We start from the raw sequence: 24926 nt of genomic DNA, 5'->3' as shown, positions 1-24926 counted from the left end.
GGTCTAGTTGTTCTGGGGTGCAGTGCTCTATAGTGTCATTTTGAGGGTAGAAGTTGAAACTGTTTATGTCCAGAATACGAGGAGTCTCTAGATATTTTTATTTATTTATTTCGTGAAGCATGTATTCATTGCCATCCTTCAGTCTCAAAAGACTATGGTATCGTGCTCTGGAAAAAGGTCCTAACGCAGCATCTGGTGTGGCTAAAAAGGCCAATTCAGGAGTGGCAATCCCTTCCACACTGAGGGCAGATACATTCTGTCCCCTGCCCAGCCCCCAGATTTCACTGGTTCTGGGACTGCCTCTTTGCCTCAGCCTGCCTAACAAGTGTCTCTTCGAATTGGAGAAGGCCATGCTGCGTCTTTAACCTCCAAGCTGAACGATTAGAGGTCAAGGTTTCCCAGCTGTTAATGTCCATTCCCAGGGCCTTTAGATCCCTCTTGCAGACATCCTTATATCACAGCTGTGGCCTCCCTCTGGGGTGCTTCCCCTGCTCTAATTCTCCATACAGGAGATCTTTTGGAATCCGACCATCAGCCATTCTCACGACATGCCCAAGCCAGCGTAGACGTCGCTGTTTCAATGGTGTGTACATGCTAGAAATTCCAGCACGTTCCAAGGCTGCACTAGTTGGAACTTTGTCATGCCAGGTGATGCCAAGGATACGTCGGAGACAGCGCATATGAAAGGTGTTCAGCTTTTTCTCCTGCCGTACATAAAGAGTCCAAGACTACCTGCAGTACAAGATTGTGCTCAGGACGCAGGCTGTATAGACCTGGATCTTTGTATGTTCCGTCAGCTTCTTATTAAGCCATGCTCTCTTTGTAAGAGTATCTAATGTATCAGCTCAGTATCTAAAGAGAGATTGTCGGAGAACTACAAAAAGTCATGGATGACTTCCAGTTCTTGTACAGAGATTGTAATAAAAGGAGGTGAATCCACGTCCTGACCCATGACTTGTGTTTTTTTCAGACTGATTGTTAATCCAAAGTCTTGGCAGGCTTTGCTAAAACAGTCCATAGGTTGTTGAAGGTCTTTGGCAGAGTGAGCAGTAATGGCAGCATCGTCAGCGAAGAGGAAATCCCATAAGCATTTCAACTGGACTTTAGACTTTGCTCTCAATCTAGACAGATTAAAGAGTTTTTCATCTGATCTGGCCCGGAGATAAATACCCTCTTTTGCAGTTCCAAAAGCATGTTTCAGCATGACAGCAAAAAAAAAAAAAAAATCCCGAATAGAGTTGGTGCGAGGATGCAGCCCTGCTTCACTCCACTTCGAATATCAAAGGAATCTGATGTTAAGCCATCAAACACTACAGTACCCTTCATTTCCTTCATGAAAAGACCTGATGATGTTGAGGAGGTGGACATCCAATCTTGGGGAGAATTTTATAAAGGCTGTCCCTACTAACCAAGTCAAAGGCCTTCGTAAGATCTATGAAGGCTACGAAAAGTGGCTGTCTTTGTTCCCTGCATTTCTCCTGCAACTGTCTAAGGGAAAATACCATGTCAGTAGTGGACCTGTTAGCTCGGAATCCACACTTTGATTCTGGATAGAATACAAGCATGTAATAGATAACAGATATATAAGTATAAACATGATTATGAATACATGACATGGTACAAATAAAAGGGAACATTAGGACAATAGACACATTGGTGCGTTTATATATGCCCCTTACAGATCTCTAAGGAATGGAGTGAGTTCGACAGTAGACAGTCTAAGATTAAAGTTTTGGAGGTTTGAGGAAGAAACCACAGAGTCCAGTAGAGCATTCCAGGCATTGACCACTCTGTTGCTGAAGTCGTATTTTCTGCAATCGAGTTTGGAGCGGTTTACCTTAAGTTTGTATCTATTGTGAGCTTGTGTGTTGTTGTGATAGAAGCTGAAGTATTCATTGACAGGTAGGACATTGCAGCAGATAATTTTATGTACTGTAGGAAGTTATCACCCAGCCCTCTCCCAGAAAAATGAAATATCCTAGGAAATATTGAAAAGACAGAATATTTATTTGGATGTGAAAAGGAAGAAACATGTTCTATAAAGAGAGAATAGCTCCCTGCAGCTTCCTGCCCCCACCCACTTTGTCAATGGGCCAGTCCCTTTATATAATAAAGAGTTCTCCCCATCAGCTCCAGGTGATGGGATTAAGACATGATAATATTGGCCCTTTACCCAACTCCGCACATGGCATCTGAGAACTCAACCAAACCTGGATTCAAAACACAGCCTAGAGAGTTGTCCCTGCATGGGCCCATGGGAGTCTGACAACCAATCAGAATACAAGATCAAGATCAAAGGCCAGAGAAGGCATAAACCCAGGGACTCAAGATCTTAGGCCTCCTTTCTCTTCTCCACCAACATTGAAGCATGTGATCACCTTTTCTGTTCAGGGCTCAAGCCATGTGGTCCTGTCCACCATTAAAACCATCTTTCCAAGCAGCCTCCAGTGTCTTTGGAGCTGAACCCAGAAGGACATTTCTTCCAACAGTACTACATTTAGGTCAAACCAAAGGCAGTATAGTTCTAAGTTGTCTAAGCCCAAAATTTCAATCTGGTGGCATAAGGTATTCTGTTGCAAGCAGGAGTGGAGGACCCTTCTCATGAAATATCTTTGGACTGTCTCAATTGTATTAATGTCTGATATGCAGTGCGGGTTCCAGACATATGAGCTGTCTTGGAGAATTGGTCTAGCAAATGTTTTGTATGCTCTGATTAGCAGTTACCCTCTTTCTAAAAAAAAAAAATAGTTTTATTTAAAAATAGTTCCTCTAACCCCCATACCTTTTGCCTTAAGCCGGGGGTATCCGAAACTTGGGAACTTTAAGACTTGTGGACTTCAACTTGTAGGAAGTTATCACCCAGCCCTCTCCCAGAAAAATGAAATATCCTAGGAAATATTGAAAAGGCAGAATATTTCTCTGGATGCGAAAAGAAAGAAACATGTTTTAAAAGACAGAATAGCTGCCTGTAGCTTCCTGCCCATCCCCACTTTGTTAATGGGCCATTAAGAAGGCCAAGCTAGTCCACTTTACATAATAAAGACTTCTCCACTTCAGCTACAGGAAAGCATGATCATATTGGCCCCAACTCACCACATGGCATCTGAGAACTCAACCAAACCTGGATTCAAAACACAGCCTAGAGAGTTGCCCCTGCATGGCCCCATGGGAGTCTGACATCCAATCAGAATACATTTCTTACACAGGAACAGAAAACAGAGAGGTGGGACTGAACAGGTTATAAAAAGCCTAGCAAGCCCCTCCCTCGGCCCTTCTCTTCTTCTCCACCAGCATTGAAGCATATGATCCCCCTTTTCTGTTCAGGGCTCAAGCCATGTGGGCCTGTCCACCGATAAACCATATTTCCAAGCAGCCTCCATGTCTCCAGTGTCTTTTTCCCCACTTGGAGCCGAACCCAGAAGGACATTTCTTTCAACAAACTCCCAGAATTCCCCAGCCAGCTGGCTGGGGAATTCTGGGAGTTGAAGTCCACAAGTCTTAAAGTTCCCAAGTTTGGGCACCCCTGCCTTAAGCTGTCTACTGTGGACCTTACATGTTTCTTAAGATGTCCCTAAGGGGGCGTGCATAAGCGCACCAGCGTGCCTACCGTCCCTGCCCTATTGCCCCATTTATATGTACTCTTTTTATGTGTTTATGGCTATGTTTTGCTTATTTATATCCATTTATTTGTGCCATTTTTTCATGTACTTGTACTTGTATCCTTGTACTTGTATCCTTGTACTTGTTGATAAATAAAATCAAATAAATAAATAAAATAAATTAAAGTTAAAGTTAAACAAACGTTCTGCTTGAAAAAACAGGCACTCCACACAAAAAAAATAATATTGCACATGTATAGGATAAGCCCTGGCGCGCAAGCGCACATCATTCCTCAGATGGAAACAGAAGTTCCTACCCTAGTTATGACTTGCGTTGCATTCTGGGTATTATCCTCCTTTCCTCACTCCTCCCTCCCTCCCTCCCTCCCTCCCTCCCTCCCGCGAGGCATGCGCTACAGTAGCTATAAAATACTGTACGTCTCCTTTAGGGTTGAATTTCAAGAGCCTGGACGGAAGCTTCTCATTGGACGTCCGGCACTATATGCTGATTGGCTATAGAACTGAGTCTTGGCTTAAGGCGGGCGGAAGTCCGGCAGGCGGAAGTGGAAGTTGACGTTGCTGGTGGCATCGCAGATAGAAGGATGGTGAGACTTGCGAATGGGGGGAAAGGGAGGGAAAACTATTTCTGTTTAAGAACAAGGCTTAAGAATACGAATTAAACTTTAATGAGCCTCGCTGTTACTTAAGGATAATTGGGGCTACTTATCCCAGCACCGTTTACTTTAAGGATACTTTTGTACGGTCCTGCCTTGCTCTCTAGGCGTGAATATAGGATCTCCCCTTTGTAAAATGTGGCTATGCTGTTGCTTACTTCGTGAGTAAGACTCACGGAGTAGTAGCAATGAGTTGTGTAGTTGGAGCCTGTGTTAGTATTTGTAGAACTAAAGCAGGGTAAAGAATTGGTTGGGGGGGGGGAGCTTGTTTCGTGAGAGAGGAGTTTTTGCATGAACCAGGAAAATGAAATGTTATTAAGCTGTAGATATTTCAACTTTTAATTTGTATTTAATTCATATAGCTGTTTTTTTTAATAGTGCTGCTTTTTATAAGTATAAAGCCTTGACTGGAAGAAATGTCTCTTGGAGATATGTTGAAAGCATCTAAAATTAGTGTTACTCTACGTCTTGTTAGGCTTTAGAGAATCTGCTAATATTACTCGATTACTGTGAAGATAATTGAAGGATTTTCCTGGAAATATATTTTGCTTTAGCATGAGCAAGATGATGTTGGTGTTTGTAAAGCTTCACATCGTCATCTGTTTATGATGTGGGATTAAATGCAATTTTGATCTGTTGGGCGAGGAAATACTATTGATGTGGGATTAAATGCAATTTTGCTCAGTCCATCATTCTTAATTTGACTTCTTTCAATATGTTTTTAAAAACTGAGAGTATGTTGACCTACTTTTCAAGATATAAAAATGATTATTGGATTAATACCATTATGGCTAACTGAATTTGGCAGTGAAAGGCATGATCTGCTAGTTTATGGACAACTCTTTAGCTGCTTAAAGAAAAGTGGTGAAGTGATCTTTTCTTCATAAACATTAGAGTTGAGGGCTTGGTTGAAACTTATTTCCATCTTAAAATACCTCAATTAAATTCTAAGAATTTGTCAGTGGTTGTTGGCCATGAAAACCTTGATCTTCAGAGATAGTTCATTTGGAAATGATGTGCTGCTCATGAACACACAATAAAACAAGGCAATTATCTTTCCATTCTATTGCTGATGCTGTTGTTGGAGGTGCTTTGTGAACCATAATGGGAATAGACTACTATAAGAAGATGGTTTTTGATCCAGATGAATTTTTCTGGTAGGAACTTGAAATCAGGAGGGGATGAAACATGCTGTTTCTACTTGTGTGAGGCTGTCTCCTGACAAGAGGGACAAAAAATATTGTAAAAAAACCCCTACAAGATGAAATTGCTGTGACAAATTGCTTATTTATACCCTGGGTATGTTTCTCAAGCTGTTGAACTTTCTCTATTACAGCTTCCACTATCCTTGCTGAAAACAGCACAGAACCACCCAATGGTAAGTTATCAGACTTGGTTATTGGGATCAAAGTGTAAGTCTTTTATTTGTAAAGAAAGCTTTTTGGAAGTTCCAAAGTATAAGTATTCTTCAACTTATGACCACAATTGAGTCCAACATTTCTGTTGCTGAGACTTTTGTTAAGTGGGTTTTTGCCCCATTTTACAACCTCTCTTGCCACTTGTTAAGTGAATCACTGCAGTCATTAAGTTAGTAACATGGTTGTTGAGTAAATCTGGCTTCCCTGTTGGCTTTGCTTTTCGGAAGGTTGCAAAAGGGAATCACATGACCCCAGGATCCTTCAACTGTTATAAATATGCATCAGTTGCCAAGTGTCTGAATTTTAATCACATAACCATGGGGATGTTGCAATGGTCATAAGTGTGAAAAACAGTCATAAGTCACTTTTTTCAGTGCCATTGTAACTTTGGTCACTAAATGAGCTTTTGTAAGTTGAGAACTACCGGTATTTGCTGTAGCTCTTGATGTTTTTTATGACTTCTATCTTTTATATATCTTATGCTAGGGTCAGTGAATAATCTCCAAAAATTTAATGCTTAGCAAAGCTATTGTTCCAAATTTCTAAATGGAAATTTGCTAACAGTGCTTTGATTTTTTTTGAAAGGAATAAATTAGTACAATTTTAGAAAATAGTATTTTTTGGTCAATTTATTGTACATTATGCTTTCTTATCTATTGGCTTGTAAAGATTTTCAATAATATGAATATGCAAAGCAATGCATTTATATAAAATACTTTTTAAATGTAAGCACTCTGCATTCATTTTCAACCATACTTTATATGCTATATTATAAATATTTTCCTGGGTAACCTAAAACATAAAGATATGTAACAGATAGAAGACCAATAATGCAATCTCATCTTTTCAAAGATGAGAACAAAGTTTCCAAAATTATAACAAAAAACAGACAAACAATATGAAAATATGAAAATGAAAATATTCTTAATGATATAATATACATCGTGGTGTTAATTTCCTGAATATCAAACTTGCTCATTTAGTGTCCCATAGGTGGAAATTTTTGAAATCATAAACAGTGCTTAACAGTGTGATTGATAGCACGTACTATGCTAATTTAAGTGTTTTTTGTTTATGCACTTATGCACTGTTCCATTCCCATAAACTTTGAATGGCTTGCAATGTTAATGCCATTGGTGATGCTGGTTGTGAACTATAAATTTTTTTTCTTGGATCAGCATTTGTGTACTTAAGAGATTTTCCTGTACCAGTCTAAACTATTCTGATCTATTAGATCCATCCGGAGAAAAACATAAATAAAGCAGGAGGTATTGCTTCTCAGTGGATCCAGAAAAAAAGCATAAAGAGAGCAACAGCTATTGTGACAGTACCAGTTTTCTAGAAAAGTCTCCCTGTAGAGATCAGGATGCTGTCATCCTGGAGTGCACATAGCAGGGGTGTCAAACTCAGGTTGTCATAGCGGTGTCACGTGACGCATCAGGACTCCCCCCCCCCTTCGCTAAACCAGGCGTCAGTGTGGCCAATGCATGGCGAATCTGGCCTGCAGGCCGGGAGTTTGACAGCCCTGGCATATAGGAAGTTATCAAAGATAGATCCATTATCAGGAGCATTTTAATCTGTCAGCCCCATTTTTTTCTTTTTATTGGGTTGCTTTGTTATTTCAATGGACAGGAAGCTTGTATTCATAACTATGGATACTTTAAATTTGCTTTCTATTGTGTAAAATTCCTGTGTGTTGGACTGGTAGCAGAAGATAATTATAATGTGATAATGTATCTTTGTTTTTGATCTTAATTACAATGAAGTCTATATGATGCACAGATGGTCAAGTGGAGCATGATCTTACTCATCTCCTCTGCCTTTTGGAAGACACATATGTTTAATGATGTCAGAAAATAGAGGAAAGATGAGATGGTCTGGATATCTGAGAGGCGACTGTCCCAAAGGAGGAAAGCCATCGTTGAGCAAGCTCAAGGCCAAAGCCCTTCAAGATGGCATTCCTCCAGTGTTGAGTTCCCCCCATGAGTCCCCTATTCCCGTGATGGCAAACCTATGGCATGCTTGCCACAGGTGGTACGCGGAGGCCCCTCTGCTGGCATGCAAGCTGTCGCCCCAGCTTAGCTCCACCTCGCACGTGCCTCCTGCTAGCCAGCTGATTTTCGGATTTCTGCAGCGCATGCTGTTTAATCGAAATGCAGTTAAAACACTATACAAGCCATACATACATCCAACATCCAACAGGAAGTGCCTCACAGGAGCAGATGGAAGTAAATCCTAGAGAGGCAGGAAATGTATCACTGAACAATGGAGATGAATGCTAGAGAGGAATAAAGCTACATACAAGGCAGACAACACCTGTAACAGTGTAGGCATGCAGGGGGGGGGCAGTGCACCCCCAAATACCATTTTTGATCCCAGGAGGCTTCAGAGAAGCCTGCTACACGCAAAACGGGATGCGGAGGGGTCATGCAGACATGTGTGGGGAGAGCACAGGGGTTGCATGCACATGCGCAGGAGGTGGGGAGCGTGGGGTGATGGTGTCGCACATCCATTGTATTATGGGTGTGCGCACATGCTGTCATGCGTGCATGCACGCTTTCAGCACCCAAGGACAAAAAGGTTAGCCGTCACTGCCCTATTTGATAGCTAGATTCAGCTTGGAGGTATGCAAGTCTTTAAAGGTGACACCTTCCACCTTGAATTGGAACTGAACCAGTGGTGGGATTCAAATAATTTAACAGCCGGTTCTCTGCCCTAATGACCAGCAGGGTAGGTGGGGCTTGGTGGTCATGTTACTGGGTGGGCATGGCCAATTCAACATCACTCACATCGATGGGTGCTTCGCCTTAGCTGTTACAATGTAATAAGGGTTAACCGGAGAGGCAGTTTCTGTAAGCAGGGCAATAAAGATTAGGCTAGAAACAACACCAGAATGTTTCCTTCCTGCCTTCCTTATAGGATTAGCCCTGTAAAGTGGGAAAAAACAAAAGGAGATTTCTTCCAACAACCGGTTCTCCGAACCTCTTAGAAAGTTAAGAACCGGTTCTCCCGAGTAAGTGCGAACTGGCTGAATCCCACCACTGAACTGAACCTTGCAGCCAGTACAGTTCCTACCAGGGGCAGCCAAATAAAACCCCTATATTGGTCCTCACTGCTACTTTTGCTTACAGAGAGAAAGGGCTCTTAGCTATTAAAAAAAAACATCATTGCCAATGAGGTACAGAAGCATGCACACACACCAACTAAATTTAGCAGTGTAGTCCAAATGCCCATAGTTATATTTGTACGTCTATTGTGGAAGCATCTCTCAAAACTCACCAAACCCAACCAACATTATCGAAGTTGCTGTGCATTAATCTACTGCGGTGCTTAGAAGTTTGTGGACCTTTTTGAATTTTTGATATGTAGCTTTGGATTATTTTCCTCAATAAATAAGTGGACAAATGTCATGTTTTGGACTCCTTTGTTTAATTAACTCTTTAGTTTTAGGAAATATGGAGAACACGTTATGTTTTGAGTATATTTATCCAGAAATATTGGAGTCTTATGTATACATGTTCCTGTTTTTCCAGCTATGGAATCTTGTCCCTCATATTCGCTGGGCTTTATGCTATTTTGTGCCAGCACTCCAAGCTCCAGATGTTCCCATCCACTCTGAAGCAATAATAAGAACTAGGCTGGAAAAAAATGGTATTTAAAAATCCAATTGCAGTAAGTGAAACAGTCAGAACACTCAATATTATAGTATACAGGGGCCTAAAATGTCTCCTGAAGAAGTTTCTTGGATGAGAAGTGAAATATCTTTAAGGAAAAACAAAGTCCAGTTGCCTTTTGGAAAAAAATGCACCCTTGGGACACATGACCTATTTTGTTTTCAGGACTGGAACATTCAAAAAAGTTGTTCTGAAGTCACCTCTAATTACATGCTCCTACGACACTGGATTCACTGGGTGGAAAAAAAAATGCATTTGTCAAGAGACAAAATAATTGGAATCCTCCCCAGTTATGGGAGGGGAGGTTGGCAGATGTTTCCAAATACAGTCTGAACTGGTGCACAAAAGTTTTTTTGCTAACAGCATTTTGTTAAACTTATTGTGTAAAGGTTGTATGCGTTAGATGATGATGATGATATCCAATCAGTCCTGGCTGACCTTTGGCAATTCTATGGGCCAAGTTTTTCTACATCTTTCAGTCTTGCGCTGCTTCTTTGAGTTGTTCGGAGCTCTGGCTGATGTCAGCTTTGATGGTGTCCAGCCACTGTGTTCTTTGGCAGCCTGGTTTTCTTTTGCTGCTAACTTTTCCAAACCTACCGTATTTTTCGGAGTATAAGACGCTCTGAAGTATAGGACGCACCTAGCTTTTTGGGGGGGGGAAACAAGGGTAAAAAAATCTGCCTCCCAGCAATTTGCCTCCTTGCAACAAACAGTAAACAGTACAGACAACATACACTGTGGTGTATTTCTGTGCATGTGTGCCTGACCCATAGAAATAGCAAAGAATTGGAGAAATGTACATTATAGCAATATATTAATGCCAGAAAGTTTTCTTAAATGTAGTCATGCTAACTCCTCCCAATTGTTTAAGTAGATCTACTCCAAACATGACTAAGTCAGGGTCTAACTCAGCTGCCTTATCTTAATACTACAATAGGACACTGTTTCATTTCAGACTATACTTGTACAGATGCTGTTAAAATTGATGTGGCTTTCTGAAAATATAGGCTATTCTCTGCTATTTAAAAGAAGATACAATAACACTGGGTCTCTTCAGATGAAGCATTTATTTTAAAAAGCTTCATTTTATTAAGTTGTCTAGAACAATAATAAAGCAGTCTTTAAAAAATAAATCTAATAATTTGAACATTCTATAGGCATTTATAGTTATTGACTTACCTCCTTGCAGCAAACAGCCAACAGCCTGATTAGCACAAGAAAAAAAAATCTGCCCATAGCAATAGCAATAGCAGTTTGACTTATATACCGCTTCGTAGGGCTTTCAGCCCTCTCTAAGCGGTTTACAGAGTCAGCATATCGCCCCCCCAGTCTGGGTCCTCATTCTACCCACCTCGGAAGGATGGAAGGCTGAGTCAACCCTGAGCTGGTGAGATTTGAACCGCCGAACTGCAGATAACAGTTAGCTGAAGTGGCTGCAGTACAGCACTCTAACCACTGCGCCACCTGGGCTCTATGCCTCCCAGCAATTTGCCTCTTGCAGCAAACAGCAAGTTTCACTTTCGATTTCAGTTTAAGCATGGGCCTCCCAATGATCAGCTGTTTCAGGCTGCAGGGATTGCCGCCTCCGCAAGCCCCATTTTTCCGTTTACTGCAAGGAGGTAAATTGCTGGGAGTCAGAGGCCAAGGGGTGGGGGTGGGTGGGGCTACATTCAGTGTATAAGACACACCCAAATTTTCACCCTCTTTTGTGGGAGGGAAAGGTGCGTCTTATACTCCGAAAATACTGTAATTGTTTTCGCCAGTAAATTTCTCTGCATGGCCTGGCCAAAATAGGTGAGATACAGTTTTGTGATTTTTGCCTTCTAGTGATATATGTCTGATGTTATGCGTTCCAGTACTTGCTTGTTAAATATTACCATCCCATAACTGTGGTGCCTTACTCTGAAAGGCAATAGCTTATTAAGATATGTTTGTATGCATGGAGGAAATAGCAACGTGTGAGGAAGAACACAGGTTTTTGTTTTACGAGAATGAACTATTTCTTAATGGAATTGGACTACTGAACTCTCTGTTGATTTTGTTATATTGCCTGTTTTGCCTTTTTAGCTGGTGGAACTCAAAAATGGTGAAACTTACAATGGTCACTTGGTTAGCTGTGATAACTGGATGAACATCAATCTTCGAGAAGTTATCTGTACATCAAGGGTAAGGACAGCTTCTATGCTTTTCTGTTATGGATGATGACTGCTGATTTTTACAAAGTAGGACAGAAATGAAATCAGAAGAATGACTGTGTAGAAAACAATTATATAGGCTTTAGAAATTGCTTGAACTTTGACCTTTGTTGCTGCAGTTAAATGAATCACCATGGTCATTAAATGAATCACATAGTTGTAAGCAAACCTGACTTTCCCCATCAATCTTGCTTGTTAGAAGCTGGCTCAGAAAGTCACAAATGTAATCATGTTCCACCAGGGCAGTAGTAAGTGTGAGGACCAGTTGTAGGTCCTTTTTTTCAGGGCCATGTTAACTTTGGACATTAAGCAAATAAGGCATTAGTCGAAAGTTGGACCATAAGAAAAGCTGAGCGCCAAAGAATGGAGGCCTTTGAACTATGGTGCTAGAAAAGACTCCTGCGAGTCCCTTGGACTGCAAAGCAATCAAACCGGTCAGTCCTAGAGGAGATCAACCCTGACTGCTCTTTAGAAGGCCAGATCCTGAAGATGAAACTCAAGTACTTGGGCCACCTAATGAGAAGGAAGGACTCACTGGAGAAGAGCCTAATGCTGGGCAGGACTGAGAGCAAAAGAAGAAGGGGATGACAGAGAATGAGGTGGCTGGATGGAGTCCCTGAAGCAGTCGGCCTGAGCTTAAATAGACTCCAGAGGATAGTAGAGGACAGGAAGGTCTGGAGAAACGTTGTCCATGGGAGCTGAGATGGGTCAGACATGACTTTGTAACTTACAACAACAACAACCTATAACTCAGTCTTGGTGATCCTAGTTCTGTATCTGAATATTTTATGTTTGTACCAATAAAGGAAAATATTTGTAGCTCAGGGTTGAAATGAGGGTTCCTTTGTGTTCTCTGAACTTGCTTGTTTTCCTGCAGACATTTCATTACCCAAACTAGGTAACATCATCAGTGCCACCATGTTTCCTCGAAAATAAGACAGGGTCTTATTTTCTCCCCCCTGAAATAAACGCTTGGCCTTATTTTCGGGGAGGTCTTATCTTGTTATTTTTGAGGTGCAGGAGGCCCCTTAACCTTGGCCTGGGGATCAGCTGATCCAGAGACGGTTGGAAGTTCTCTCTCTGTTTCTTGCACACTCTTGCCAGCCCTAGCATCGCTCGGCCTGCTGCTCTTTTTGCGGCTGCCACTCAGAGAAAGGGAGCGGTAACTTGGGTTTGTGGGAGTGGCCTCCGCGAGGCTGTTCTGCCTGAATGGCAGGTGCATGTGGGGCATGTCCCTCCTTTCCCCCCAGAAATGGCAGGGACCGGCTGCGCATACGTTTAAATATTTTAGGGGAGGGCTTATTTTAGTGCGTGTGCTCAAAAGCCCAATTGGGCTTATTATCCAGGGAGGTCTTTTTTGGGGGGGGAAACAGGATAGTAAGGAGTGCTGTTTTCTGTGAGTTTGTATTCTGGGTGGGTGGGTGGGTTGGGGTGGTCTTAAAGATTCTTTGGTTGGGCTGTAAACAGCCACACAGAATATAAACTCACAGCAAATAGCACTCCTTACTAGCCCTGATGATGTTACCTGGTTTGTTTAGTGAAATGTCTGCAAGAAAACGAGCTGCGCGCACCAAGGACCCTTTATTTTATATTTGCTAGTTGCCCACTAGGTGGTGCTATCAGCCTGACTTCTCCCTCCAGATACCAAATTCACTGGGCCTTGATAGCCTTTTGGGAAATAAAAACATTTCCCTTTTTGACAGAAAGACATTTGAGAGAGAAAACCAATATTTGGCTCAGAAAGACAAACATAATATCAATGGGTCACACACAATGGGAAGGCAGTGAGAATTCTCCCTGTCAAACTCATTTTTAATATGACAAAAATAACTTTTGACATACGTCTAACATAAGGAACATCACTGTTTTTAGTAGTCTCAAAAAATATTTGGTGTATCTTTCTATGAAACTGATTTTTAATCAGACTGTTGTTTTTGTAAAACGATAAGGAATAAATAAATATAATTCAACATTCAAGGCTACTGAGAGCAACCACAGTCTGATCCTGCGTTCTTCTTGTGTAGGATGGAGACAAATTCTGGAGGATGCCTGAATGTTACATCCGTGGCAGCACCATCAAATACCTGCGTATTCCTGATGAGATCATTGATATGGTGAAAGAAGAGGTGGTCTCCAAAGGCAGGGGCCGTGGTGGAATGCAGCAACAGAAGCAGCAGAAAGGCCGTGGCATTGGTGGCCCTGGGCGAGGTAAGTCCTCTTTTTAATGTTTAGAAGAAGTTTGGAAACTTTTTCCCATGGTCATTAAAATCTCAACACTTGGAGCAGTGGGGTTGAAAACTTTCTGAATGATCCCATTCAAATTTTACACTGAGCCATAATGTGTTGAGGCCTTTGAACGATGGTGCTGGAGAAGACTCCTGTGAGTCCCTTGGACTGCAAAGCGATCAAACCAGTCAGTCCTAGAGGAGATCAACCCTGACTGCTCCTTAGAAGGCCAGATCCTGAAGATGAAACTCAAATACTTTGGCCACCTAATGAGAAGGAAGGACTCACTAGAGAAGAGCCTAATGTTGGGAAAGATTGAGGGCAAAAGAAGAAGAGGGATGACAGAGAATGAGATGGCTGGATGGAGTCACCGTAGCAGTAGGCATAAGCTTGAATAGACTCCAGAGGATGGTAGAGGACAGGAAGGCCTGGAGGAACATTGTCCATGGGGTCGTGATGTGTCGGACACGACTTCGCAACTAACAACAACCACAAAATATGTTGCTTTTAGGTAGGTTTTTGTTTGAAGCCATAACATGGTTTATTTAGGAAATCCTGGCTAAATTAATCCTGACTAAACAAAGTTATGAGTCTTACCCATTCACCTTTGTTTCAATAGGAGTTCAGCTTTATAGCCGGAATGGTAAAGTGAATTTTGTAGCTATTCAGGCTCTGGCCAATGTAAGGGATTGGGTTAGTGGCCCCTTCTTTCGTTCTTGTAACAAAGCGTAGGATGCAGCCTTCCATTAAACATAGCTGACGTTACATCTGGAATATATTACATTTCAGCTCTTATAGTATTTAAGGCAGTTGTCAATAGAGGTGTAGTGTTCTGTTAGTACTCCTCAGAAGATCTCCATAAATACTAAAGGCATCTAACAGTGAACTCCATAAATTAGGTGCTGTGTGAAGTTCCTTTTCATCTGCTGTACTTGCCAGCAGTTTATCAGATCATCATAATTTGAAGAAGAGGAAAACCTCTCTATCCTCCTCCTGAATCATCTGTATCTATTTATGTCTCAGCTTGGCCGTATTTCCTCTGAAGGAGGAGACTGAGAGGGCAAAGCAAATATACTTCCAGTTGTCATCCCCCCCCCCCCTTATACTGCAAGTTTGAAGACAGAGTACATTCCTGCCTTTTTGTTAGCTACATATAATTGGCATAATAATCATTTTAAAGATAAATCATTAGTATCCTTGCAGTTTTAACTCAAGTCTCCTCTGGAAGCATTTGGAAGATCACATTATTTTCCTAGTGACATTAAAAGAGCAGTAACTCTCAGTGGCACTGAGAATTTGGCTCAAGCTCTCATCTGTCAGTTAATCAGTGGAATAGCTTATTTCCAGAAGCTGTGGGTGCTCCCATCACTGGAGGCTTTTAAGAAAGAGACTGGGCAGCCATTTGTCCAGAATGGTATAGGGTCTCCTGCTTGAGCATTCTTTCTCTTAATACCAAAAGTGGAGCAAGTAGAAGGTGGCAGAGTTTCTTTAGCCTGGACGCATGTTTCTGGCACCTATTGACAACAAGTTACGGGATTGTTTAGTCCAGCAAGATTCTCCCTACATTACGGAGCCGTGACCCGTCAAAACCGCGCTCGACTAAGCCGCGCCCGATTAAACCGCGTCGCTGATGTCATGAACAGGGCGACAACAGCCAGCGCGGAGAAAGAAGGGCGCTTTAAATAGCGCTTTGAAAGCAAGCCGATTCAACTTAAGGTAAGGGTTAGGTTTAGGGTTAGGTTAAGGGTTAGGATTAGGTTTAGGGTTAGGTTTAGGGTTAGGTTTAGGGTTAGGTTAAGAGTTAGGTTTAGGTTTAGGGGGGTTAGGTTTAGGGGTTAATTTTAGGTTTAGGGTTTACAGCGTGCTTCTGTCTCTGCGCTGTTGTCGCCCTGTTGATGACGTCAGCGACGCGCTTTAGTCAGGCGCGGTTTAGTCGAGCGCGGTTTTGTGGTGGAACCTTACGGAGCACGCTGAGTGCTGGCCTAGAAACCAGGAGATGGTGAGTTCTACTCCTGCCTCAGGCATGAGAGTTGGCTGACTTTGAGTGACTTTGGACCAGTCCTTCTCTTTCAATCCACCCCACCTTATAGGGTTGTCGTGGGGAAAATAAAAGAAGGGAGGAATATTTATGTCCACTGCCTTGAGTTACTCATAAAGTAAATTAAAGTCAAGATAAAAATGTAATACATTTAAGTTGGCTTATTCAGCAACCAATTGTTAAACAATACACCTGAACCCCAACATTGTATTGATCAGTACTGGTCATAAAAACCTGGTAGAGATTGATCTCAGAGGGCTCTGATTGATATTTTTTATATATTTTTGGATTTTATTAGTTTGTCAAGCATGTACAAGATAGCAGGTATTAATATAAACATGGATATGAAACATGAAAGAAATAAATACAAATAAATGGGGACAGTAGGACAGGGTCTGTCGATCAGAATGATCAGCAGTTTGACGGTTCGAATCCCTAGTGCCCCGTAACGGAGTGGCTCCCATTACTTGTCCTAGTTTCTGCCAACCTAGCAGTTCCAAAGCATGTAAAAATGCAAGTAGAAAAATGGGAACCACCTTTTGGTGGGAAGGGAATAGCGTTCCGTGCGTTTTCGGCGTCTAGTCATTCCAGCCAAATGACCACAGAGACGTCTTCGGACAGCGCTGGCTCTTTGGCTTAGAAATGGAGATGAGTACCGCCCCCTAGAGTCAGGAATGACTAGCACAACCTTTACCTTTACTAGAACAGGGACGTTAGGTACGCTGGTGCGCTTATGGACGCCCCCTTTACGGACCTCTTAGGAATGGGGTGAGATCCAGTTTAAGGTTGAAGCTATGGGGGTTTGAGGATGTAACAACATGAGTAGTTGCTCATCATGGGGTGTGGTGTGGGTGTCGTTGTCTCCAAGTCCCTCCCTCCCTGAGATGATGCTTCCCTTTCTGTTTCCAGGAGTGTTTGGAGGTCGTGGTCGAGGGGGAATCCCAGGGAGTGGCCGAGGACAGCAAGAAAAGAAGCCAGGGAGACAAGCAACAAAGCAGTGAGAAGCTGAACTGTGGCCAGGGAGTGCTCTGCGCCCAGAAGCTGTGTCATTGGGACATACTGGTTTGCTGTCTCCCCTTAACAAAACAAAGTTCTACTTTTTAAAAAAAATGTGAATAACTGGGATCTTAGACGTCTTATGAGGGTTTACAGGTGTTTTACCACTCAAACATGTAGTTTAGCTTCTGTTTGAATGGGCACTGATACAGAGTGCTTAACTGACTCCCCTCTTCTTGGAATTACTACAGTAAAACGACTAGCTTAGCCAAGTTCACGTTTTTTGAAATTGGAGAGATAATGTGCAGTATTTGTGTGAGCCGTTTAATTCTAATTGATAAACCATGAAATGCATTTAAGCAAGCAAAAAAAAAAAATTGATTGTGTTGTGCGGAAGATTTGCAATCCTGGGGTTCTTTGGTAGCCAAAAGTTCCCAGAATTTAGCAGCTGGGAAGGGGAGTGTTGGTCTTTCCTCCTAGCTGGGGAGAAGAATTAAAGCAATGAAACAAGTTTACCTCGCGATCTTTTTATTGCCTAGCGCGAGATCTTTTTTTTTTTAAAGATTGGACTACTTTGAAGAGGGAATTACCTCTCTTAACAACCTCACCTTTCAAAAGTTTACTTTTTCACCCAGTTTGATAAATAATACCTTCAGTGACTTACAGAGACTATTTTCAGTGCTGAATTTATGTTTTAAACAACTGAAATGTGGCCTCCCTCGCCCACACGGAGTAGCTTTTCTGTACCCCAAAAAGAAAATGTCCGTAACCCATGGCGAGCCTCAAACTCAAAAAGGCAAGATTTAGAAACAGCTGTACTTCAAACGTCTTGGACCCAGAGGCTGGGCTCCATCCATTCCGACTAGCTTCACTAGAGATCCACACCACACACACAGGAAGTGAAATTTCACAAGTTCCACACACAAACACACACAATGCGGAATTAGGTGCCTCAGCTGAAGAACGGGAAAAGATTGGATTTCAGGTGACAGTTTCGAAAATACCCTTTTAGAAAACAGCACTTAAGAGAACCCGTTAGTCAATACTGATAAAAAACAAAAAGCAGCTGCAATATTTTGGGTAAAAACATTTTTACACATTTTTTTTTTGGCCTGCTGTCTGTTACAGGTGGAATAAAGTTTTATCTGTTACTGTGTGTGTGTGTTTTAGAAAAGGGGTGGGAATGTTAATGAGGGGCACTGTAGAAATGTTCTCCAAGTATAGTAATCACACTCAAGAATAGGCAAACTCCCTTTTGTCTGGCCTGGGCCGGATTGCTTCTCTTGAATGTAGCAATTTTTATTCTCTCGTTTTGCTTTCTACCTTTGAAAACTCCCAAGTGAATGCTGTTCTTGTTTTTGAGGCCTCCTTTTTCTTCAGTAGGAAAATGGGACTGCACCCATTCTTACAGATGGGAAGGACAGCATTCATGCCATTTGGGAGTCTATTTGCTATGAAAGTCATTACAGGTAATCCTCAATTTATGGCCGGTCACTTAGCAATCATTTGGAGTTACAACCAGTGGTGGGATTCAGCCAGTTCGCACCTATTCGGGGGAACCGGTTGTTAACTTTCTAAGCAATTCGGAGAACCGGTTGATGGAAGAAATCTCCTTTTGTTTTTTTCCACTTTACAGGGCTGATCCTGTAAGGAAGGCAGGAAGGAAACATTCTGGTGTTGTTTCTAGCCTAATCTTTATTGCCCTGCTTACAGAAACTGCCTCCGGTTAACCCTTATTACATTGTCACAGTTGATGCGAAGCGCCCATTGACGTGAGTGACGTTGAGTTGGCCACACCCACCCAATCACGTGACCACCGAGCCATGCCTACCCAGCTGGTCATTAGGGCAGAGAACCGGTTGTTAAAATTATTTGAATCCCACCACTGGTTACAACAGACCCTACCTAACAGACCCCACCACAAAGGCTTTTTATGATGTGGATTTGAAGTTCTAATGGCTGCTTTCCACTCCCACCCCATCAGTCACTAACCTACATTTATGGCTGTTTGCAGCTTCTTCAAAATTAGATGACCATGATTGACGGGGCTTTTTTTTATTTGCCGGAAACCAGCATTTACCTCTGGTTTCTGGCAAAAAACACCCATTGTGCAAAATGGATTTGCTTAATGACCACTGCAAAAAAAACGTTAAAACATGGGTTGGTCACGTGTCTCTACTTATAACTGTCATGACATACAATGGAAATTCTGTTCCATTACAGTTATAAGTTGGGGACTGACTTAACCTGTGTATGATTTTTGGTTTGGCAGGGCAAATGCAAATAGTGATTCCAGAAAACTTCATTCTTTCCCAGCCAGAATCTGGTGTTGCCAACTTCTATTCTTCTTGTGCCATATCCATCGTTGGACGTTGGCAATCCTTTTTTTATCAACATCCACACAAAGAAGTGCTGTTGAGTTTTGTCCAAACCAGTCCCTTAGATTTTGAAGCCATGATCATCATCTTCTGCCTGGATCTCATTTGCCTTCAATGTTTCCTTGGAGGATTAAGTGGAAGTATGGCATATTTTTCCAGCGTGACCCATCAAAACCGCGCTCGACTAAACCGCGCCCGACTAAACCACGTCGCTGATGTCATCAACAGGGCGACAACAGCCAGCGCGGAGAAAGAAGGGCGCTTTAAATAGCACTTTGAAAGCAAGCCAATTCAACTTAAGGTAAGGGTTAGGTTTAGGGTTAGCTTTAGGGTTAGGTTAAGGGTTAGGGTTAGGTTTAGGATTAGGTTAAGGGTTAGGGTTAGGTTAAGGGTTAGGATTAGGTTTAGGGTTAGGTTTAGCGTTAGGTTTAGGATTAGGTTTAGGGGGGTTAGGTTTAGGTGTTAATTTTAGGGTTTACAGCGTGCTTCTGTCTCCGTGCTGTTGTCGCCCTGTTGATGACATCAGCGACGCAGTTTAGTCGGGCGCGGTTTTGTCGGTGAACCTTTTTCCAGGTGTCGCATCACAAGTCCAAAATACTCTAGCTTTAACTTTTTAATGGTTTTGGTGATTTCCCTTGTCTTTATCACCCCGTTTCTGATTTTGTCAACCCAGCTTATGCGTCACAGTAAATCCATCTTTACAAACGCTTCCACCTCTGACTCTTCTCTTAACCGGGAATGCATTCTTTGCGTGTGTGCGAGGCAATGGGGTTGCAGGCACAATACGGTCTCTCTCTCCTCTAAGCAAACCGCACCACATGGTATGACCCTCCAGGAGAACCAGCTCCTCTGTTGCTCTTTCCATGACTCTGGTGAACAGACAGTTGGCCTTTGTTTCGGGGTGGCAGAAGGGGGGTTGTCAGGTGCCTCCCCCCAAGAGCACTTTCTTCAAACTTGCTCTTGCAGGCCTGGTGCTGGCTCAGCTGTGCGGTGACTCACTCACTCCTCCCCAGGTTCTGCGTCTAGAATAGCTGCACAAGAGGAGGAGCCGTTCGAATACTTTGAAGCCTGCGTTAAGTAACTAAAAATAATCATGTCTCAATCCTCCCCTCCCTCTTATTTTTATTAATGTTGTTCTTCCTTTCCTGATGCATCGTGGTTAGCCGCCACAGCCTAAAAAGCCTTCAGGCTGTGCTCCAAGGAAACTGCACTTTGAAAAACACACGTAGAAAGCTCGCCCTGAATCTTGGAGGAAAGCAGGAGAGAGAGAGAGAGAGTGTGTCTGTTCTGCCCTTGCTGTCGGCACCTGCTCAGCCATTTTGCCTGTCTCGAAGAGATGCCCATAAAAGCAGCAGGTGGATGGTGTCGTGCACGAAGAGGCCACCCGCTTAAATTGAGGAGCAGATGTTTTCCAGGCCTTCTCCAGCTGGGAAGAAGCCTTGCTTGGCCGCTTCAAGCATCTTTTCTTCGGCATTGCTCAGGCCAGGTGCATCAAGTTCGTAAAGAAGTATTTTCCTTCGTTGAAACTCCAGCAAATGAAACGCAGAATGCTTTTAGCCCCGGAGAAATGTCTACAGAGACACTCAGTCTCATCCAGGTCGTGGTTGTCGTGACAGGTCATGAACAAAGGTGCTTTTTTTCAAGAGGCACTTTCAACTGGACTTTCTGGTTTTTCTTTGAAGACATTTTGCCCTTCATCCAAGAAGAGCTGAAAATGAGAAGCAAGACGTCTTCAAAAGGAAAACCAGAAAATCCAGTTGAGTGCCTCCTGAAAGAAACACTTTGGGGTTAGCTATGGAGATTATGGAGAGGCTGTTGACTAGAACTGGATTATTTTCCTGCGATCCCAAATCTTGTTGATGGCAGTGAGTACAGGTAGTCCTTGACTTACAGCAGTTCGTTTAGTGGCTGTTCAGAGATACAACAGCACTAAAAAAAAGTGACATGATTGTTTTTCACACCACCATTGCGGCATCCCCTGGGTCACATGATCAAAATTCAGAGGCCTGGCAACTGACTCATATTTATGACCCTTGAAGTGTCCCGGGGTCAGGTGGCAACCTTCAGACAAGCAAAGTCAATGGGGAAGCCAGATTCACTTAACAACCGTATCCCTAACTTAATAACTGGAGGGATTCACTTTAACAACTGTGGCAAGGAAGGTCGTGAAATGGGGCAAAACTCACTTAGCAAACGTTTCACTTGGCAATAAGATATTTTGGGCTCAATTGTCATAATTCAAGGACTACCTATTTCCTTTTGTGTATGAGTATTCAGCAGAATAATCCCTTTTTCTTTTCTTTTTTTCCTCCTGCCCTTCTTGGGGACCAGTACAGAACAAATTAAGAATACCGGAAGGAACACAAGGAAAAGGATTTTTTTCCTAAAAAGCTGTAAAATGGTCTCTCTGGCAGAGAGAAATGTTGAAAATAAAGCATAAATTGAGCTGTCCTTGTTCGGTCAGTAGATTTTCTTAAGTTTAACTAAAGCATCCAGGTGAGTTGAACAATGGAGGACAATCGGTTTGGAGTGGTGTGAAGCCAACCTTCTTCCCAGCTTCTAAATTGTGATGGGGAGAACAGAGTTCTAACAACTCGAGTAAAGATAGATGCATTTACACCAGGAAAAGGTTGGAGATCTGGTTCAAGAGTACATTTTTGTCTTGCCAATCCAAAAAATTGGATTTAACTGTCCCAGAAGGATTTATGGCAAGTTAGATCCTCTGTTTCCCCCAAAATAAGAACCGACCATCAGTGGTGGGATTCAGATAGTTCGCACCACTTCGGGAGAATCGGTTGTTAGTTTTCTGAGCAGTTTGATGAACTGGTTGTTGGAAGAAATCATCAGGACAGAGAACCGGTGGTTAAATTATTCGACTCCCACCACTACTTTGCATGGTTTTTCAGAATGCTCGTAACATAAGCCTTACCCACAAAATAAGCCCCAGTTAAGATCATCAGCCAGACGGACTGTATTTAGTACCACATTTCCTCGAAAATAAGCCCTAATGCATCTTTTAGAGCAAAAATTAATATAAGACCAGGTCTTATTTGGGGGGAAATGTGGGGAAGCTGCATAACCTTAGGGAACCCTCCTAAGAGCCATATTTCCTGAGCAGCCTTCCCATGTAAGTCCATCCGTGTTGTGCTCTTAACCTTGAATGTGCGCATCTTAAATCAAAGGGATGACTAAGAGCACACCCAGCTCTTTTATATCCAGTTCTAAGTATAGTACAGTAGTTGGCTCAACCTCAACTAAGTACAAGGCTCCAATAACCTTTAGGGCTGGTACTGAACTGGAGGCATGATGAGGTTTGAAAGGCATATGACATGGCACCCTTTGGCGTCGTGACAAAAAGGTTCATAGGTTTGCCTTTGGAGTTCCACACAGTAGCGGTGTCTTTAAAAGTGGACATTCTGCTAACCAGCATATTACTGGAACGATGAATGAATGAAATACAGTAGAGCTTTGGTTAAACTGCTCTAGACAATTTTGATGGCTGAGATGAAAATCTTTTAAAAACATGGAAACATGAATTTCCAAACTGCTGTTTTTCTTTGCAACTTCCGACCCCCAAATTTAAAAGCAGCATTTTTAAATGTCCCTTTTAATTCCAAAGTGCAGTGGGTGTGGCCCCGATATATGCTGTCAGGTGGTGTTTAAAGGTCTTTGGGAGAAGCAGTGCAGATACTTAATCTATCACCTAAGTTTCTAGCTCAGAATTTCTAAGAATTGGTTACCTAGTTCATAAGCTCTTGTTTTAACCTTACTATTAATCAGCTTTGAATCAAACTTTAAAATGTTACATATTTTGTGTTATGTTGCATATAGGCATGCGGTGGCTTGGTGGCTAAGACGCTGAGTTTGTCAATCAGAAGGTCGGCAGTTTGGCGGTTCAAATCCCTAGCGCTGCATAACAGAGTGAGCTCCCATTACTTGTCCCAGCTTCTGCCAACCTAGCAGTTCGAAAGCATGTAAAAATGCCAGTAGAAAAAAAGGAACCACCTTTGGTGGGAAAGTAACAGCGTTCCATGCACCTTTGGTGTTTAGTCATGCTGGCCACATGACCACAGAGATGATTTCGGACAGCACTGGCTTTTAGGCTTTGAAACGGAGATGAGCACCGCCCCCTAGAGTTGGGAAAGACTAGCACATATGTGCGAGGGGAACCTTTACCTTTATGTTGCATATCTTGTATTATTCATGAATGGCAATCCAACATCCATAACATACAGTAAGAAAATTATGGGATTTGGCACTGATGGCCCAATAGGAAACTTTTTAAGAACAACATTACAATGATTGTGAATTGGAAATACTTGCTACCTTTTGGTAACCTTTTCAAAATACATTTTCAAATTAGAAAATATTCATCATGGGCTTAATTACCCAGATTTCTTTTCCATGTGTTAAAAAGTTCAAAATTACAAACCACTGTTCAGGTAGTCCTTGAGTTACAAACACAATTGGGACCAGAATTTCTGTTGCTTAACAAGGAGATTGTTAAATGAGTTGCCAGCCTGATTTTATGAATTGGAATACTTTATTTGGCCAAGAGTGAATAGACACACAAGAACCTCGTCGCTGGTGCAGAAGCTGCAAAGCAGCAGAATAATAATAGTACTGATTAAGAGGGGGATTACCCTTTTAATGACTTTTTTTGCCATGTTGGTTAAATGAATCACAGCTGTAATTAAGTGAATCCGACTTCCCCAATTAACATTGCTTGTTAGAAGCCAGCTGGGAAGGTCACAACAACAATCAAATGACCCAGGAAGCTGCACTTATTGTAAATACACCTTGATTGCCGTGCCCAAATTTTTATCATGTGACTGTGAGCCGAGCTGGCGCAGTGGTTAAATGCAGCACTGCAGGCTACTTCAGCTGACTGCAGTTCAGCAGTTCGGCTGTTCAAATCTCACCGGCTCAGGGTTGACTCAGCCTTCCATCCTTCCGAGGTGGGTAAAATGAGGACCCGGATTGTTGGGGGCAATATGCTGACTCTGTAAACCGCTTAGAGAGGGCTGAAAGCCCTATAAAGCGGTATATAAGTCTAATAAATAAATAAATAAATAAATAAATGGATGTGGCAATGGTCATTAAGTGAAGGATTGGTTGTAAGTTAATTTTTTGACTGCCATCTGACTGCTGTTCGCTAAGCGAATGGTTATAAATTGAAGACCTCCTGTACTGTATCGTGATAATATTATGTTAGAACTTTGTATCCGTGAGTATAAAGCCCTCTACAAAATTCTGGCTCCCCAAACCATCACAGCTTGTGGCAGTTCATGTCCCTATGGCTTCAACCTGGTTGCCTTAGACAACACCGCCAATTATTGCCAAATTTTTTGAGAGTAGGGGGGAGAGTTGAGCTGGAAACTCTTGCTTTTTAATTACCAGGTGCCTATGCAATTAAAACTAGAATTCTGATTGAAGCAGGGCTGGCTTTCCCTCCCTCCCATTGCGACTGCTCTCATCCCTGGCAGAAATCCAGGAGGGAGGCCTGCAACAGATTAAAGGCCCTGGAAGCTTTCTTAACCACCTTCACTGGGAGGGAAGGAGGGAGAGGGCTGGTGCAACATGTTCAAAAGGAGGCCCAAGGCTGGGTGAGAATCTGCCATCCAGAAGGGCTCCTTGAAAACGTACATCAGGATGTAGTGCATTGGGCTGCAACACTGGCACCCATTTGTAATCTGAATACCTTAATGGGGGGGGGGGATCCCACATT

At 42.4% G+C, this 24926-nt stretch overlaps 1 protein-coding gene across 1 annotated transcript; it reads left to right on the top strand.

Moving 5' to 3' along the window:
* The first annotated feature begins 4030 nt into the window (after positions 1-4030).
* Positions 4031-17971, top strand: LSM4 (LSM4 homolog, U6 small nuclear RNA and mRNA degradation associated). The gene is made up of 5 exons (XM_032238673.1): positions 4031-4204; positions 5610-5651; positions 11433-11531; positions 13585-13768; positions 16734-17971. The coding sequence occupies exons 1-5, from the start codon at positions 4202-4204 to the stop codon at positions 16823-16825; spliced, it is 420 nt and encodes a 139-aa protein (XP_032094564.1). The 5' UTR covers positions 4031-4201; the 3' UTR covers positions 16826-17971.
* The last annotated feature ends 6955 nt before the right edge of the window (positions 17972-24926 follow it).

Source organism: Thamnophis elegans, chromosome 1 (assembly GCF_009769535.1).
Source record: "Thamnophis elegans isolate rThaEle1 chromosome 1, rThaEle1.pri, whole genome shotgun sequence".
Classification (NCBI taxonomy): Eukaryota; Metazoa; Chordata; class Lepidosauria; order Squamata; family Colubridae; genus Thamnophis; species Thamnophis elegans.
This window is presented reverse-complemented; position numbering and strand designations above follow the sequence as displayed.

Excerpts from the sequence above, each read along its gene's own strand:
- LSM4 (XM_032238673.1), top strand. Across the intron at positions 11,532-13,584 it reads AAGTTATCTGTACATCAAGG|GATGGAGACAAATTCTGGAG; the intron begins GTAAGGACAGCT and ends CTTCTTGTGTAG. Across the intron at positions 13,769-16,733 it reads CATTGGTGGCCCTGGGCGAG|GAGTGTTTGGAGGTCGTGGT; the intron begins GTAAGTCCTCTT and ends TTCTGTTTCCAG.